Raw genomic sequence first — 13712 nt, forward strand, 5'->3', positions numbered from 1 at the left:
GATTTTCACCAAAAGTGAATTTGAACCACATTAATGGGCTACTAATGTGAGGCTAAGTTCATTACTTTTTCTCCTTTTAGTGTAGATAATATCATTTGTTAAAAAAATTACGAAAGAGATGAGGCCTAAATCACAACAAAACCCGAAACAGAAAATCAAATATGAAGCCCATAAACGTTAGACAACACAAAAAATCATATTGAGGTTCCATTACTAATCGTATAAAATCTCTACTTGCATCTAATTTCATAGGTGGTCAAGCTAAGAAAAATATTTATATTAATTAGTTGGCCACTAGAGTATCTAAAACTTTGACATAGTATTAAAGCAAGTGATCCTCTGGGTTCGATTGAGCCGAAATGTGACAATGAACTAAAAATCTACATCCTGAGTTAAAACACTCGAACTCAATTTTGAAGTTCAAAATAAATAAATTAATGACAATATCGATATAATTAGTAGTGAATTTTCAAAATCTTTGAAACATTAACGTGATATCAGGACGATCCTTCTTTCAACTCGAATTGGAAAATGAGCTTAAAAAAACTCTGCAGCTCTAAGTTAAGATACGCAAATCAAATCCCTAAAATCCAAAATAAAAGAGGACATTCCACATGCACCTACTAAGATAGTCATCATGTTAAACCTGATCGCAGTAAATACTTCAGTTGAATAATTGAATTTATGAAAGAGAATAAACCTTTCATAGAATATCTCATCCCTACTACGTGTATTGGTTGTTAGATTAGAATCAGTACCAGTGGGGTCACTGTCACTAGTAGTTAGATTAGAATCAGTATTAATTAGTTAGGGATTACTGTCACGAGAGTATTAATTAGTTAAAGATTACTGTCACGAGAAATTTTTTAGGGTACCCAAGAATACAGCACAAAACACTAAATGTCATGATATAATTGGTTATATATATTTTTTAAAGTTTTTAATCAATTATATTATTGTACTTTTTTTAGAACATTGAAAAGTCTATCCACGATCATGCACGAGCCGGAAAAGAATAAACGAACAGTCTACAAGAAACTACCACGGTGGTCAGTAATTGAAGATGAATTCTAGACTCTTGTTTCACATGACACGTCCTCAGTTCTATTCCTGACTGTTTATAAATCACACGATAATGACCAGATGAAGTTGAAATGCCGTATGAGCTCTTTTAGCCTCCAAAAGAGTGAACTGCGGTGGCGATGTCAACTGTTGGTCCCTTTTAAAAAGAAAAGAAAAACAATCTGAAGAAGAAAAAGTCCAAGTTTGCTATACTTAGGAAAATCTCAATCAATTCAAAACTTTTTCGGCATCGTAAGAAGAACAAGTTACAAAAAGACCGACTGAAGGAAAAACAAAAACAAGCAATCCATATCCTGTACAATATTTTACATTCAAAACACCTGCAGTAATTAAATTACAAAAGTATTTGATCACCAGCTAAAAAGGTGCTGAGACAATCTCCCTGGGTCCTCGTGGTCTTCTGTAATAAGGTTCCGAGTACTCAGGCTCCTCAACTGAAGCCATCATCACTTCATCACCACTTTGCTGGATCGAACTTACCACTGGCTCCAAACCCTGCAAAATTAATAATAATTTAGTTAATTTAAATCTTGGTCTCTAATATTGTTATAAAATATTTATTCAAAAAATTATTGAAAGGGTTTTTTCAACCACAACAAACCTCTGTGAAAATGCGCATTGCTTCTTCCATATTCTTTGTATTCACCACATACTTGGCTGCCTCCTGCACGATATCACCACACTTATAAATTACAAACCCATAAAAAGTAAGATAATTTTTAAAAAAAATTCAAACTCATAATTCCAATTTTCATTCCATATACTGTAGCAAAAAGGGATAAAGAAATGATCTTGTATTCGCCATATAAAACCTCGTGTACTTTACTCTCTTCCTTCTGCTTAGTACAAGAGCGGTAAATAGTAAATCGTCCCGTTTTTGCCATCACGAAGTGAACTGTTCTTGCCAAGGAGGAGCATATATGCATGTCTCAAAAACCCAGAAAAGAATTAACATAAGTACCCTTGCAAATTCAATTTGTTCCATTCCCAACGTTCTTGGCTCGGTTTCTATGGATGGTTTCCTATCAATCCGAATTGGTGCAGCCTCCATTTTCTTAATAGTGAGAGAGACAAGACAGAAAGATATAGAGAGAGAAACAGAAATTTTCTTTTGCTTTCTGGGAGATGGGAGACAGAAACAGATAAGCGTAGCGATTGATATCTGATGAAGAAAACAAAGTATTGTGAGAGGAAGTGTTTATAAGAACTCTGCATTTTTATTTGGTCGGTCGTGACTCATTGACTGATTGACTCTAGTGAGCCAATGCACGGATGAGCAAGATCACCACGTAACGTTACGTGGCCAGTAATACACCGCAGAAATTCGAGTACGTGGCATTGGGAACATGAGGATGCCCCACGTGGCAGCTGTTGGTTACCTTTTCCTTATGCAGAAACTCTGGAATGGCCGTGGTCCCCACATTTTTTTTCCAAATGGGGTAACTTATGGCGGTTTTCTTGGGGACACCTGTCGGCGTGGTGCTGCGCCCTACGGTGGCCAACCAGGGAGGACCACGAAGGCGTTTCGTTTGCCTCAAAAGTAACGGATTTGATTCAGGAATATAAGAACATATTCGATGGAAAGTTCTGGCCGCTTCATTTTTAAAATTTTTATTCGACTTATTTTTCAGTTATAACACGTGTGTTGTGAAATCGTTGTCAATAACGTTCAAAGAAAATTTTTATAGGATGCTTTATAGCATGGAATATTGAATGATCTTACATTAATACAGGTAAAAAATAAGTATAGCGAAAATGAAAATGTTTTATTGGATAATTAGGTACACAACAAATAACAGGATTAAACACAAATATATCTTAGAGAAATTATGAATGGCTCATTTAAGATAAGATGAGAGAAAATCAGTTAATTAACATGTGTTAACGCTCAAAACTTATAGGTTAACAAACTAAAATAATTAGTCATTGGTGGGTGTGGAATCAAAGCCATAATGAACTCACCCTTAAAAATGGGCTACATCCATTTTATTGCTCATAATATATTGATTTCAAATATTACAAGTAGTGCTAGGGTAAAGACAATAACTCTCTTCTTTTAGGAGGGTGTATTCGATTGAGAATTTGAGAGACTTTAATGGATTTATAAATTCATGGATTTTTATGGAGTTTAATTGATCTGTAGAAATTCCATATAAAATTTTGATTCAATTCCCTCAAAATCTCATAGGGAGAGGTGAGATTTGTGGATGCTTAAAATACATTACGAAATCTCTCCAATTCCCTCTAATTCCTCAACTTTCTCAAATTCTTTAAAATCAATTTCTAATTGAATACACCTGGAATGTTATAAACTTATTTAAAATCCTAATTGAATACACCCGTATTTCTAAGGATTTTAATAAACTATCTCAAAATTCTAATTGAATACACCTTGAATTTCAGAAAATCACTTAAAATCCTGATTGAATACCCCTAGATTCATTAAAAGAATTAAAATTCATCAAAATCCCAATTGAATACACCCCCCTTAGTTATCCAACCCCATTACAAGAGTTTCACACCCCTTTATATACAGTGAACCCAAAAAACCTTGGGCTCACCTACCTTTACTTTTATGGCATCTAATGAGCCACTTAAATAGGCTTGCTTGCTAATAACATTTTTCACTATTAGTCGATATTCGCTGATGAAGTGACATTTACTCAGTCGAAATTGCACGTCCTTCTAGCTCAATGTGTGGCGAGCAACCTGCTTGGCCTTGATAAGTCAACGATGCCATTCCCGAGCAATGGTTTGATTGCCTTTACGTCCCATCCTAGACTCCTACTTTTATTTGGTGGTTGACATATGGCTTGACTGGTGTCTGAGTAGGCCTGCCCCTAAAGTTTTGTGTCATTAAGTTGTCGGTCTCCCCACGTGTCCTTGGTGGTGAGAAAGTACTTTATGTCCTTCGTCGAACGAGGCTGGTGAGTGGTTGGTTATAGCACTCGGACATGCCTCATTTTGATTCTACTAGGCCTTGGGCTTCCTATTCTTCTTTGGCCTTTGACTTTTATTGGGCTTTCGTGGTCTGTTTTCCGGCTTGTACTATTTTGAGGGTCGAAAATATGGTCTGGACATGTGAGCGAAGGACCTACAAATATTCTGGTTAGGAAATATGATTATGAGATAGAGGCTTAGGGCAATAAGGTTAAAGGAAAACCTAGGAAGACTTGGAAATAGACACTAAGAAAAGACATGAAGTATTTAGACCTTACAGAAGACTTGGCGCATAACCAAGCACAATAGCGTTGTAGGATTCATATAGTCGATCCCACTTAGTAGATAAGGCTTTGTTGTTGTTGTTGTTGTCGTACTTGCTCTTTACCAAATCTCATTTTAGCTTCTACACTACATATTGACTTACTTTATGACATACACTTTTCTTCGTGTCCACTTTACCCCTACATTATGTATGGTCTTACTTGCACTCTTCCTCAATGTCTTATTTACCCGATTTTGTCAAATAAGTTAAAAATAGCCATCAATTGTGCTAGCAGTGGCATGAACAATTTAGTCTTTTCAACTATGTTGGTAAGATCCTGGAGTGTAAGGATGTGGGGTAAATTGAAATAGGTTTGATTTCTCCAGATTAAAAAAAAAAAAAAAAAAAAAAAAGAAAGAGGATTGCGATAGAAGTAGAGATTCTGATGATAGAACTCTTCGAATCTTTGTAAAAAGGTCCAAAAACAATATTTTAATTCACGAATCTTGAAATTCAACATTCTCTTATATTTTCTCTTAATCTGAATAATTAAGACCTAGTTTGAGTTTAACCCACCTAACATTCTAGACAACCAACGTATTTGAAAAGACTAAATTTTCTATGCCATGTTATTACAATTAACAACTCTTTAAACTTATTTGACGGAATAATGTAAATGGGACATTAAGTAAAAATGCAAATGTTAAAGTAAGACAATATAGAGTATAGGAGGTAAAGTGAAACACAAAAGAAGAGTGCACGTGGTTAAGTGAGTCAATGTAAATATATAAAAAATAAAGTGAGATTTGGTGGATAATATATGTGTCATAACTAAAAATAAGTTTTTTTACTTATTTTATTTATTTATTATTTATTTAATGTTTCAGAGTAACCTTAATGGATGAAACAAAAATAAAACATATGACTAACTTGATAAAAATTCGAGTTTATACAACAGATCAACCATCTATGTTGATGGTAGATATTGTGTAAATTCACATCCTCAAACTCTAGATACAAAGCTGCCCTCTAAAATTTGGTGAACAGGAAGTCGTATTTCATGTGGTATTAATTGAATAGTTTTTATTTTATTCTATTTACCCTTTTTTAATATTTTTTAGGGAACTTTAACGAAAAGCACCCGGTACTGTTCACTTTAACGAAAAACCACATTTTTACACTAAAAAGTCAATTCTGGTACTATTCACTTTACCCTTTATTTTGTCATTATCATTAAAACTCAAAGTTTTCAAGCTCTTTTCATTAGTTTTCCTATTTTTTTAAGGATCCTATACACTAATCGTACTGTGACAATGGATAAATACAACAAACGATGGACTTGCATTTTATTCGGACATCGATAAAATTTTAAAAGTGATTTCAACTCGATTGAAAAAAAAAAGAGCGTCCCATACTATAATTACAAAATAATTTTATCCTTTAAAACAAGTCACAAATCAAGTTGGAGAACTCGTACGATATAGTGTCTCATTGCTTCTCTATGATCTTGATTCAATTAATAAACTTTGAAGAAGGCCTCTAGCACAAGAGATGGTCTTTGACATGGCACGCAGATTGTCTGCCCTCCTGTTTGGGTGCCCTTTTCATCTCCTTTTATTTTATGCGGTTACGGTTAAGCCACGTCAACATTTTATATTAATTTTTTTATAGAGATAATAAGACAAAAAGCAATAAGAATATAAAATGTTGATGTGGCTTAATCATGACCGCATAAATAAGAGGAGATGAAAAGGATACCCAAACAGGAGAGTAAACAATCTACCTCCCCCGAATTGTAGTTGGTGTGTGAGGAAAGTGATATCAAAGAATAAGTCAAGATTAGCATGACATATCAAGAGTCTTGTAAGGTTGTCGTCGGGGCCCAAAATTTCTCCCAGCACAGTTAATAATGGGACCCTACAATGAAGATCTTCCTCCTCCATTTGCATGGCTGGTAGTGAAAGCGTTAATGGTTGAATAGCTAAACTCTCTGAATTTTGAGGCGCTAAACTTTAAGCAGCTTCTAAACCGTATGGGAGTTTTATACAGGCTTTAAAGACAAGCTAGCGGAATTTATGAGACCAACCACTTTTCTTTTTTATTTCTTTGGTCAGAAAATAAAATTTTCATTAAAAATATAGAAAATTACACAAAATGCTCACTAACTATATCAATCTTTTTACAATGCAACCATTAAATGCTCACAAAATGAACAATCAGATTTAGGGCATGTTTTTGAAGAAAATGTTTTTTTATTCTAAAAGCACTTCATGTGTTTTTCCAAGTTTCACTTACATTTTTACTAGATATTGGTCCCAAAAATATTTTCACAAAAAAAAAAAAAAAAACTTTCAGCCATATTAAAAGAACTTCCAAACGAGCTCTTAAACATTGAGATTTAAAGCTATTGCAAGTGTCACTTAGTATTATGGTTTAATGGCATTCATCTTCACTTGTAAGTGAGAGGTTTTAGGTTTGATTCTCACTAAAGGAGAATTTGAACTGCATTATTACTAACCCATTGTCAAGCTAAGTTGATAATTTTCCTTCAATATAGATAATATCATTTGTTCATACAAACAGAAAAAAAAAGAACACTATTGCAAAATAGATATTTTACGGTTATAAATTTGAAGCATTCTATACTACGGGAAATTATAACCACACCCTTTTATATGCAAAGCCAATTAACGTACAAACAAAATTTCAATTCAATTATGCAGCTTAACAAAATTGTTTTTACAAAATCTTTTCATCACTTGCCATACGTGTATCACTTCCACGCTCACTAGTATTTACACATTTTTTAATTTTCTTTCAGCTATCTCTTTGTAAATTAAAAACAGAAACAAAATTTCTCATATCAAATCAACTATCCTTGCTTCATTTCAGCGGGGGGCATAAAGCTCTCCATTGTCAAACCCCATATATTAAAATCCACCTCATCAATCTTCCACGTTTCCTCCATCTCCCTCTTGTGGTTGGCAGATTGCTCACCATATCTGAACACCTTAACCCTAGTCCTCCCACTATGAGCAATGTTGATGCCGTCGACGTACTTGTAATCTTGTATCACCGACTCGGTGCTCGTCTCCCAAAACACATCCGTGTCGTCCCCTTTGTTTTTCATGCTAAGTAGCCTTGAGTCCTCAAATTTCACCAGTAGACCCGATCGCTGGCTAAAATATCCCCATATTGTGTGGTGAATTATCTCATAGTTTGGACCACTCTGTGCCTCACGAATTGCTGGACTTGTTTCTAGCTTGAGGATGAAGCAATCGTCGTCGTGGATGATCTTCTCACCGATGCACATTGCATCTGCGAATAGATTGGCCGTGGCCCTTGGGTCTAAACCCTGCATATGTTCACGTCAAATCAGTTCTCAATTCCATGAAATTAGTTACCCTACTGAACAGTTTTTAAGAAATGTAGCAAAAACAAATATTTAAGAAGAAAATCTTCACACATTTACTCACACACTACATCTGTCAATGGGATCCCACTTGTATTGACAAATTAATTCTATCAGGTATGTGGATCTATTTAGCATAGATTTTGTTTTGTTACATTATAGAATTTTGAATCCTAAACCTAGATAGCCTGCTTATACCACGTCACTAGGCTAATTCCATTTGCTTATATAATACAAATTTTGAGGTACCGATTCAAGTGGAATAGTTTTATGCGCATGTCTGTTTGAGACGAATTTCCGTAAATGTGGTGCAAAAAGTTTCGTTCTCGTTCCTACAAGAAATCAGAATATGTTGAAGAATATATGTATATGTACCTGTAGAAAACGGCGCAATGGTCTAGGTGGGCCTTGAGAGACGGCTGTTTGTTGGTTAGAGGAATGCCTCCATGAAAGCTTGCCATTGCTTCCACAGATAACCTTGCAGCCAGACACAACAAGCTCTAAGCACCACAAGTCCGGATCCTTTTGCCACAGCACGAAACCACCCCTCTCGGCTGAGCTCCTTTTCACCTCAACGCTCACGTCCCCTTGGTGAAAATCCGATGCACTGATCTTTACCTCGCCGGTCACACACATGCTGGTCACTGAGTTCAGTGCTGGTTGCCCTCCGGTTGCTGCTGTGTACTGTTGCACGATGTATTTGGCTGTGGAAGCTTGCTGTAACATATTGAGTAGAATTATTGTGATTATTTCAAGCATAGGAAGTGATCTTCAGATTCTCATTATTGTGTTGGAACTATTGCACGATGTATTTGAATGTTGATTCTTTCTTTACAATACGTATATTCTCTTTAGGTATTCATTCGAATGAATTGTCTCAACTGGTATTAGTTAGAGATTTTGTCAATAATATTAATGTAATAAGTAAAGATGGTGGATGCCTTATAACCATGCATTTTCAGCAACAACAATAGAAATCCGTAACAAAGTATAAGAAATTAATAACTATGAAAAGGATCGATGATTCTTACGATGGAAGAATCTCTAACTGGACGATGGACGGAATGTCCCAATTGAACTTGAAGAGGGATGAGAGGAGAGCCAACAAGGTAAAGCAAGAACCGCAGCTCGTTTAAGCGTCCGGCGATGACCGGCGCAGACCATTTGTCGGAAGTTTGAGCCTTCATCCACGTTAACATGTTCTGCCATCGCAAATGCACGTTGCTTCCCATACTCGTGAACATCTCTTCTGGTATGGGGACCTCAAGAACCGTCTCGAGGCCATCTTCTTTATCAATATTTGGACAAAGCTTCCTCATGTGTATTACGATCTCATAAAAGAGAGAAGGGAAAAGGAAGAAAAAAAGAGAGAGACTTAGAGTCAAGGGCTTAATTAAAACGCCTTGCTCTCCTTCCTCAAACCTGATGAGGGAAAAGAGGGAACTAAGTGGAGAGAGTGGAGATGGTGAGAGGATGGGAGTGGATGTGAATTTGCCAGAGGTTCTCCTTGCTTGTAGGTGTCATGTGGGCAAGATTAGATGGATTTGATTTAACTTTCTATTTTAGGTGCATAGTTAAGCCATATTTCTTAAATTAAATTGAATAACAATAATTGTATTCTTACTAGTCAGAAAATTCGCATTCCTATAGTCTAACATGTCCGCTTGAACAATTGTATATCTGTGTCTTTAAATCCTTCAAATTACAAAACTATTCTCGTCTCATTTTAAGAGAAGTAAATGATTATGAGGTGACAAGAAATTATTGACATATATACAAAGTTTCACCTAATTTTCTGTTCAAATTATAAAAAAAATTATCCAAAATGATTCCTAAAACTGGCATAACTCATCACAGTGACCCCTGCGATTTAAAATTAATAGAGGTGATCCCTGAGATTATTCACCGTCAATCATTTTGATCTTTTTTATGAAAAATCTTCGTTAAATTGAGGATATTTTTGTCAAATCAACCATTCTATTTGAATTGGTGATTTCTTCAATTTAATTAAGATTATTCACAAAATGACCAATGATTGACATAGAACAATCTCATATACTATTTTGACTAAAAACCCAAACTTAAATGGTAAATTGCTATCCATTGCTTTTTTTACTGCATTCCAACACCATTTGCAACTTCAAATTTAGAATCATCATCACAAGTGTTTCTACAGAAAAGGATTGTGGCAGTTTCTTCTCTTTTTGTTATGCTTTTTCCTTTATGTTTTTCTACTGTGTTTTCCCTTTTCTATCAATCATTTTTAGTCTATTCTGTACAATCCTTTGGCATCCCTTTTTCCGGGACATTTCCAATTTGATTTGTAGCCACTTTTCATCACGATTCGTTGCGATTTATCGAGTCGGTGTGTCAAATTTCGATGTTCTCACCGATTCGGGCGTCATCAACACCATCACCTTCTCTCTCTGTGCCTTTGGCAGCGTTGCATGTGGATGTTCATTGGCTTCATGGCTGATTTTTTTCCTGCTTGTGGTTGCTATTAAAGAGATGTTCTTAGCTAATGGAGGCAATTGGGGTGGGGATGCTTCGTCGAAAGCATGGAATCGGCTGGACGAGATTTTTTGGTGTGGAAACAACTGTAGCAAAGTTCTAGGTTGTTCTCGGTTTTTTCTGGTTTGGGCTCAACCTTTGGTTGGGCTTTTCTGTTTTTTTGGCTAGTCCTTTTTTGTTTGTATATTTTGTCTGTGGGCCAGTGATTTGAAAGTTTGTGTTGTTTGTTTAATAAAGGTTTTTTATTTTAGTTGACCAAAAAACAGATCTTCGTTTGGTCTCTTCCCTGACATGCAAAAATAGAAAGAAAAAATAAAACCCAAGGCCCAAGCGACCACAAAAATGCCTGCAAACATAACGAAGGAAATTGAGATTTCTTCACCGTAAAATTCATTGAAAATATGAAAAGTAAACAACTACTTATAAGGCTATAAGCAATGTAAGATCCATTCTCTTCTAATGTGGATTTTTCTCAACACTTTCATGTCTGACAAATTTTCAAGCTAATCACATGAACAACGCTAATCGGATGACGTGGAGCATGTGTAGCTATTGGGCTTCACACATGGAACAACATATTCTGAGACCATGAAGAAAGTTAAGGTTCCACCATAAAACCAATTGACAATACAATGAGAAACTCAACTACTTATAAGCACATGCAAGATTTTTTTTCCTTGATGCAGGATTTCTCTCAACGCATACGAATAATATCTCCCTCCTATATACAGTAGTTAATTTGTTTTGTTTGAATTGTCATCCCAAAAATTAAAGCAAGGTGAATTACGGCATTTGGCCTTTAATCTAGTAGTGTGAATTGGAATCTTTTGCTATATAAGCAAAGATTGTAATCACTTCATAATTAAGCTTTTGAATAAAACATAAATAAAATCTCTTTCACTACATCATTGCAATTGGTAAAAGCATAACATAATCAATACATTAAATATACTAATTAATGAATAACTGTCGGCAAATGGTGGATTGACCTAGTGGATAGGAATTTTTTTTTTTCAATTCATTGTGTTCTGGGTTGAAGCTCTCTCCGTCGCTTTAGTCTAGTTTAAAATAATAATATTGCTTGTAATAAAAAAAAACCGACAATTATAGATCTTCATAATGTATTGACAGACACACATTCCAAATTCCAGGTTCCACTAATTTTATCCCCAAACTAGTCATATTCTACATATTACTTCTTGAACCCATTCATACAGTACCATTTCTAGACCTACTAGCATCACTAGTTTTGCTGAAAACCAATTCCATCTCTTCCAAGGATCTTCCCTTAGTCTCTGGCAAGAAGAAAAAGAAAAATATCCAGGCTAAAACAGCTATGCCTGCAAACATAAAGAAGGCCCCTCCAATTGTAATTGCCTTGTAAATTGAAATGAAGCTCATAGAAACAGTTGCATTCATAAGCCTATTCACAGCCACCCCAATACTGGTACCTTGTGCCCTAAGCTTCAAGGGAAAAATCTCAGTACTGTAAACCCATGTTATGGGCCCCAGCCCAATTGAGAAGAATGCCACAAACACATATATTGCCACAATACTGAAGCTTAGAGCCCAAGTCAGCTTCTCTTTGGAGTGCTCAGCCATGGTCAAACCAAACCCTAAACCTGCTAGGGCTATAATCATGCCACCAGTGCTGGTCAACAGTAGGCGCCTTCTCCCAGCTTTGTCAAGGAACAGTGTGGCTACACATATAAACACAGTTTTTGTGAGCCCAACTCCAACTGTGGCAAGCAATAACTTGTCTTTGCCAAGGATCCCAGCTTTTTTGAATATTCTTGGACTATATAACACAACAGCTTCTATCCCTGTCGCATGCTCAAAAAAGTGGATTCCAATCGCTGCAATTAAAATCCTGCGGACGGCGGGCGTTGGCCTCAAAAATAGTTCTTTCCAAACCCCTTCACCCCTAGTGGTGTTACTGACCTTCACCACATCTTCGTTGCAATTTTTGTTGATTCCAGCAGCAACCAAGATATCGCGAAAACGGTGCTCGGCTTCTTGTTTGGAATTAGAAACTAGTAACAAAGTTTTCTTGGCTTCTGCTAGCCTACCTTGCATCACCAACCATCTTGGGGACTCGGGCATTTTGAGAATCCCAAAAGCTAAGACAATAGAAGGAAGTCCAGCAACTCCTAACATCAATCTCCATCCGAGTTTCAAAGTGAATTTACCAAACAAATAATTTGATACATACCCTAGTAAGATTCCAAGACTTATGCAAAGCTCTGGGAGCGCGGTTAGACGGCCTCTTGATTTGGCAGATGAAATTTCTGCAGAGTAAACTGGAGCAATCATTAGTGCAAACCCTACACCGACACCAGCAGTGCACCTCCCAGTCATTAGGACTGCATAGTTTGGACCATACCCCATAAGCACTGCACCTATTAAGAAAATAATGGAGGCTATAACAATAGTGTAACGCCGACCGATGTAATCAGATGTTCTTCCAGCTGCTAGGGATCCCACTAGAGCACAAATGTTTAGTATTCCTGCAAGTACTTCAACTTGTACATCGTTGATTTTGAGGTCTTCCTTGATGAAGATCATGGCTCCACTCATCACACCAGTATCTAGATTGAGAAAGAAATTGGTTTTCATGATTACCACATTCATAAATTGTTGGATCATGCGTTCATGTTTAATTAAAATCTAATTATAAGGGAAAACCAAATTGTTTAGAAGCCAATTGATCTAATTAAGGGGGTATTAAACTACAAACATAACGGATTAAAAAGAAAAATGTGAAATGTAGCATACCATAGCCAAATATAATGGATATAATGGAGGCTACCACAGCACAAGCACAAGCAATCTTGTTTATCCTTTCCGGTGTTTCGCAGCTTTCGCCACTGCCCTCCACCTCCATCGGGGATGTAGTAGTATGCTTCGGCATAGATGCGCTCGTCTGAGTATTCTAGCTTGTAGTGTGTGTTCGTCACAATCTATATCTAGGTACCACTACCAATATTATATCTCTCCTCTATAACACTAGGAATCATTCATGAAAAAACAATAAGATTGGGGTACTGTGTATGAAAGTTTCCCTGGATAATATAGTATCGTCAATTGGATATAAAATCTCAGATGCATGAACACTCAAAAGAAATTTTAGGAAGGATAGACAGGAGAAACTTATGTGTCACTCTGGCTACACAGATTAGCTTTATATAGGAATAAAATAGGCCAAGTTTGGAATTCATGCAATAAAGAGTATTTTAAAGGTAGGAACAATATTGGAAACACCATGTGGGAAATGGATAGCCGTCAGTATGCCAGCAAAATCGTGACAAACTTGAATTGATAAACTGGTATATATTTCTCTTAGTTAGTGTGATAAAAACACGCTTTAAATTAAAACCAAATCTGTTCAAAGTTAGGCCGCTTTTGCTAGTAGTTTTCACTTTCAGAAGCATGATCATTAAACCACGATGAGGAAAGTGCCTAGTTGAAGAAAAATACTTACAGCGCGTTGATAGGTCACTT

General features: G+C 36.1%; 3 protein-coding genes across 4 annotated transcripts; all 3 read right to left on the reverse strand.

Annotated features, from left to right (window-relative positions):
• Nucleotides 1-1265: 1265 nt before the first annotated feature.
• Nucleotides 1266-2261, reverse strand: LOC103425055 (uncharacterized). Of its 2 annotated transcripts, none has more exons than XM_008363133.4 (3): nt 2045-2261; nt 1685-1747; nt 1266-1578 (listed from the first exon to the last, which is right to left on the reverse strand). In XM_008363133.4, exons 1-3 carry the CDS (start codon nt 2132-2134, stop codon nt 1441-1443), a joined length of 291 nt encoding a protein of 96 aa, XP_008361355.1. In that variant the 5' UTR covers nt 2135-2261; the 3' UTR covers nt 1266-1440. The 2 variants fall into 2 exon arrangements, with proteins under 2 accessions (XP_008361355.1, XP_017184969.1); XM_017329480.3 differs by having other exon boundaries at nt 1896-2261.
• Nucleotides 2262-6975: 4714 nt separating this feature from the next.
• Nucleotides 6976-9140, reverse strand: LOC103401178 (uncharacterized). The gene is made up of 3 exons (XM_008339900.3): nt 8732-9140; nt 8076-8417; nt 6976-7643 (listed from the first exon to the last, which is right to left on the reverse strand). The coding sequence occupies exons 1-3, from the start codon at nt 9017-9019 to the stop codon at nt 7161-7163; spliced, it is 1113 nt and encodes a 370-aa protein (XP_008338122.1). The 5' UTR covers nt 9020-9140; the 3' UTR covers nt 6976-7160.
• Nucleotides 9141-11298: 2158 nt separating this feature from the next.
• LOC103401179 (probable polyol transporter 6) lies at nt 11299-13375 on the reverse strand. The gene is made up of 2 exons (XM_008339901.4): nt 12987-13375; nt 11299-12799 (listed from the first exon to the last, which is right to left on the reverse strand). The coding sequence occupies exons 1-2, from the start codon at nt 13120-13122 to the stop codon at nt 11421-11423; spliced, it is 1515 nt and encodes a 504-aa protein (XP_008338123.3). The 5' UTR covers nt 13123-13375; the 3' UTR covers nt 11299-11420.
• Nucleotides 13376-13712: the final 337 nt, after the last annotated feature.

This window comes from Malus domestica, chromosome 15, assembly GCF_042453785.1.
Source record: "Malus domestica chromosome 15, GDT2T_hap1".
NCBI classification, from domain to species: Eukaryota; Viridiplantae; Streptophyta; class Magnoliopsida; order Rosales; family Rosaceae; genus Malus; species Malus domestica.

Bases quoted from the DNA above. Each gene is read 5' to 3' on its own strand.
- LOC103425055 (XM_017329480.3), bottom strand. From the start codon at position 2,009: ATGCATATATGCTCCTCCTTGGCAAGAACAGTTCACTTCGTGATGGCA. The intron at 1,748-1,895 runs GTTTTATATGGC...GATATCGTGCAG, and splicing joins AAGAGAGTAAAGTACACGAG to GAGGCAGCCAAGTATGTGGT. The intron at 1,579-1,684 runs GTTTGTTGTGGT...TTAATTTTGCAG, and splicing joins CAATGCGCATTTTCACAGAG to GGTTTGGAGCCAGTGGTAAG.
- LOC103401178 (XM_008339900.3), bottom strand. From the start codon at position 9,019: ATGAGGAAGCTTTGTCCAAATATTGATAAAGAAGATGGCCTCGAGACG. The intron at 8,418-8,731 runs GTAAGAATCATC...AATATGTTACAG, and splicing joins CAGTTAGAGATTCTTCCATC to CAAGCTTCCACAGCCAAATA. The intron at 7,644-8,075 runs GTACATATACAT...GAACATATGCAG, and splicing joins CATTGCGCCGTTTTCTACAG to GGTTTAGACCCAAGGGCCAC.
- LOC103401179 (XM_008339901.4), bottom strand. From the start codon at position 13,122: ATGCCGAAGCATACTACTACATCCCCGATGGAGGTGGAGGGCAGTGGC. The intron at 12,800-12,986 runs GTATGCTACATT...TTCTCAATCTAG, and splicing joins ATCCATTATATTTGGCTATG to ATACTGGTGTGATGAGTGGA.